Genomic DNA, 4,640 nt, shown 5'->3' on the forward strand with positions numbered 1-4,640 from the left:
CCATGCAAAATAAGAGCCCCTCCCACAACCAGAAGCAAGGTATTGTGGTCTATAATGCAGGATCCTTCATACAATAGCTAACCCTAGTTGATCTTGTAAACAGATTTGGATGTTCTAAGTCACTCCTATACTGCATCAGTGCCCTAGTCATTGACAAATTCAAGGTTTGTCCTGAACTAGATTGAAAATCTTTCCTATGATTATTTCAGCCAAGAAATATTCCGATTGCCAAATTTAAGTAGGGTAATGTTAAAAAAAAAACTATTCCATTTAGTATGCAAATATGCAAATTCTATGTGTGGAGAAAGCGAGAGCAGCCATTTTTCAAGTCCTTTACACCCAGAAGAGTTTCAGTATTTATCTTCAACACTGCAAGATTAGTGCAAATCTTGATACAATTTTTAGGTGGCAAGTTGTATAACCATCCCATTTAACTTTCTCTTGGCATAAAGCACATTGTTAGTAACCGATTTCCCAGAACATTGCCAGTTTGAACTTTTATACATTTACTAATGCATAATAGCGATCCTTAAAACCTAGTAGTATCTGTCAGCCAAACTAGTTTCATGAAGTAGAGCTAATGTTGATACTAAAGTAAACTAAGGTTTAATAAAGTTCAAATCTAACCCCTAGTCAAGATATCAAAAGGTCAATTGCTGCCCAATCAGAACCTTTTCCAGTTCCAGCATTTGAAATAGGTTTAGGAATGAAAATCTGTTTTAAGTTTTATTTTTTTTTTTAATATTTGTGATTATAGTTGGGGGTAGCATTACCAATCATGTACGTGGTGGTATTTACAGTTGTCGCCCCCCCCCAAAAGCTCCGGGTAGCCTGGAATGTTACCGGAGCTTCACACAGTTGGGTGACTCACTCCATCCGGTACGCCCTTCTCCTTGGACTTCATCCGTTAGGATCTAAGCCCATGGTTAAGGGCGCTCCCTCCTTCTACACCGCCACAGTTAAAACCAGCTCGCCCCCACCCATAGGGGGTTGAGAGCCGGGAATGACTGTAGTAACTAAAAGTAAGCTTCTTACATCTCCTTCTCCATCTTGATGAGCTCAAGGATACCGTCCTGCATCTCCTTGACAGCCTGGAACTCGGTCAGACCCATGCGGCGCTTGTTGGAGATATCGTAGATGCCGCCCTCAGCCTCAGTGTGCTCACCGCGGGTGCCGCGCACCTGCAGGTTGTACTTGCCAGCGACCTCCTCAAGCTTCTCGCGGTTGGCGGCAAGCTTGGGCAGCTTGATGTGGACGGAGGCGCGCACAGTGGTGCCAAGGTTGGTGGGGCAGAAAGTGAGGAAGCCCAGGCGGTCGTGGTGAGAGAAAGGAATCCTCTTCTCAATCTCGTTCACAGCGGAGGTGAGGCGGCGGAAGACCTGGCCGAGATCACCGCCCATCTGCATGGAGATGATGCGGAGGTGATCCTCCTCATTGACCCAGACGAGGAAAGTCTTGTTGTCGTTGTGGTAGATGCCACGGCCGGCGGGCCAGTAGCGGCAAGCGTTGGCGGCCTGCAGGAAGCGGTCACCCTCCTTGAAGAGGAAGTGGTCGTCGATCAGCTTCTGCTGGACTTCCTTGCTCATGCCAGTGAGGGGGTAGTAGGTACCCTTGAGCTCGCCCTCAAGGCTGGAGAGGGTAGAGGAAACCTTAGCCTCCATCTCCTTGTACTGGGCCTCGGTGAGGCAGGGGTTGAAGGGGTAGCCCTCCATGGAGCGACCGCAGCGGACGCGGGTGGAGATGACGTACTTGCCCTCGGGGTCAACGTTCACGAAGGTGTTCACATCACCGAAGTCCTTGTTGGGGTGCTTGTCGGTCTGCTTGAAGCCAACATGGTAGTCCTCGATGATGGGGTCAAAGAGGGGAGAGAAGAGGGTGTAGGCCTCTGCGTCGGGAGCATAGATACCAACACCAGAGTCCAGGTTCTCCACACCTGGGGAAAGACGAGAAGCATGTTCACTAAACGGCACAATCCAACCAACACCTATAACTTTTTTAGAGTTCCTTAAGACAATCCAAACGCAAGTTTTCTAACTATAGTATTAGTCCAAGCCCATGGCTTACGTGCACCGAGAGTACTGGGCAACGCCAGTAGACCAAGGGCACGAGCGAGACGGGCTACCGCTATCGATTCCCGGGTGGACACGGCAGCCATCACCCGCTGCACCAAGGATGCCGCAGGGAGCATTGCAATGAAGGCTGCGTGCACCGCCTTTGTCAACACTTCCCCCTCACCCCCTCACTCCCTCCCATTTCAGACCATTATTAAGACCCCTTAATCACACGAGATGTTAATAGACTACTAACTAAATTTGCACATTCAAGCTAGATTTATCCTTTACTTCCAATCACTGGTTTTACATGGGACAGTTTTGAAGACAGGATAGCTTATTTCAGTATTCGGTAGAAGGATGCCCAACCTGAACCTTTTCCCTTTAAACCGAGTTTTAAAAATCCTCACCGGACTGGATGACGTCGAGGAGGGTGGCTCCCAGGGAGGTCTTCTTTTCCTTGAGCTGGTCGAAGACAGCCTTAGAAAGGTACTTCTTCAGGAGAGACTTGCAGTCAGTGGCGGCTTCAAGTTTCTTGAAGCCAGCCTCCAGCTTCTCAATAACAGCAGCGTCAGCCATTTTGTTGCTTGAAGATTCCTGGCTGCGGAAGGAAGAAAAAATACAATTATATTTCCATGCAGAGGACAGTGACAACGCAATCACTCCAATATTACACTCGGGTAAAATTGTTACCGAATCTCCAACAAGTCTAAACAAAGTTCAGGGAATGGGGGAGAAGGGCCGGTGTTGAGAGTGACGCTATGTATGAGCGGAAGAGGATGGCTGGGGGGGGGGGGTGTCTCCCAACTAACCCTCCCTCGGCCCCCCCATCACCCCCCTTCCCCCCGCCAACAACCAGCCGGCTCAAGTTCAAGGTCTGAGAGCCGGCAGCTTGGTGGCGACAGACGCCGGTTGTCAAAACTCCCAGAGTGAATTTTTACTAGTCTTCCCAATGCTTGATAACTTTACAAGTTTGTTAAATTTGTGAGGACTTGTTAAAGAAGCATGGACCAAAAAAATATATATAATAAATCTCTGAATTGGTTCCTCTAAGACCTTTAGAAGGGAAAATTAGGAAAACAAGGGATGGGGGGGGGGGGAACATGTTATACATTATGAAATCCACCGAAGAGATTAAAAAGGGCGTTCCATTTTACAAGTTCTGCCATAACAAGCGACAAAACGAGCTTTAATTTTATATTACTTGCGCTCAGTCACCAATACTAGCCAGTAAAAAAATATAATTTAAAAAACAATCTGAAAACACATAGGCGAAGACTAAGAGAAACGTTTATTGCGCAGTTTGGTTGCCACAACAAGCCTAGGCAGCAACCAATCAATGGAAAGTTCAAACCGGCCAGCGTCACTCCGTAGAGTTTCACAGCATTAAGAAACTAATGTTTCAGACTTTCTGCACTAACTGAAGAGACTAGTTTTAGACAACATCGATGTATAGACAACTTTGAGAGGAAATCTATATCGAAATTAGCAATTCACGGCTAATAAAATAACGAAAAGTTACGGAAAGGCAAAACGAAAGCTATTGAATTAAAATATAGACACCGATTCATGCAATAACTCGCTGTAAATACACACGAATATTTAAAATATCGAAATTAAATAAAAATACGTTGAACCTCAAAAAAAAATTAATATAAAAGACAAACTTTATAAACAACTACAGTTTTAATAAACCTGCCTTCAACTCCAACCAGGAATATATCACTTGAGAAGCAGAGATCCTTCTGCTTGAAACTTATGCGAAGCCTTATATTAGAAAAGAAAATATCGACGGCCAATTTTGGTCGATTCAAGTAACTCCTCCATCACTGGAGCAACACCGAAGGCTCCCCACTAACACAATCACTTTAGAAACAATGACGGACAGATCGCTACCACTTCTGCACGATGGAAAGCTTTGCGAGGACCCACAGAGGTTCTCCGTTTGGTTTGTTTTAAAGCCAACCAGAACACTTTGTCGAGTATACATTTATATATATTTTTGTGTGTGAGGCAGAGACACTCGTATGATGGCACAACTGACTGTCAAGAGATTTTTTAAAGCACAGTTTTGGTATCGAATGTTGGAGCTGAGCTGTGTGGTTCACGTACCGTCCAAACACCTCCTCGACTCAGGATGCGAGTGACGAGCAAGCCGGCTTACGGGCTTATATATGCGGCCGCGGGAAGGGGGCGTGGCTAAAGCGCTCGGCCAATGGGCGTGGTCGTGGTGGGGGGTTACCGGCCCCTTCTCCCTGCTTTTGGATCTCCGTCCCTCAAGGAAAAACGCACTTTCGGTGTATTTTCAGCACCGGCCTCCAATCCGGCGTGAAAAGTGGAAATAATGCGACGAATAGCGGCGGATTCCTCATGAAATGAAAGGATGGAGATGCAGAAAGCTATACGTGTAACAGGCACCAAATAGGGCGGGTCTACCATGAGACGATGACGTCACAAGAACACCGCCAATCACAGCCTTAACCACCACTTATATTTAGAATCATTTTTATTTTTGCATGGTTCCTCTGTCCAAAGTTCACAGATTACTCGAAAGGAGACATGGAGGGCAAGGTGGCTGATGCTCTCGAT

At 46.4% G+C, this 4,640-nt stretch overlaps 1 protein-coding gene across 1 annotated transcript; it reads right to left on the bottom strand.

The window, feature by feature from the left end:
* Positions 1-717: 717 nt before the first annotated feature.
* LOC119591270 (arginine kinase) lies at positions 718-2,652 on the bottom strand (the record flags this gene model as incomplete). The annotated part of the gene is given in 2 exon segments (XM_037939987.1): positions 718-1,933; positions 2,462-2,652. Coding segments are annotated over 2 exon segments (1,093 nt in total), but the record flags the coding sequence as incomplete, so codon positions are not given.
* Positions 2,653-4,640: the final 1,988 nt, after the last annotated feature.

Source organism: Penaeus monodon, chromosome 28 (assembly GCF_015228065.2).
Source record: "Penaeus monodon isolate SGIC_2016 chromosome 28, NSTDA_Pmon_1, whole genome shotgun sequence".
Taxonomy (NCBI): domain Eukaryota; kingdom Metazoa; phylum Arthropoda; class Malacostraca; order Decapoda; family Penaeidae; genus Penaeus; species Penaeus monodon.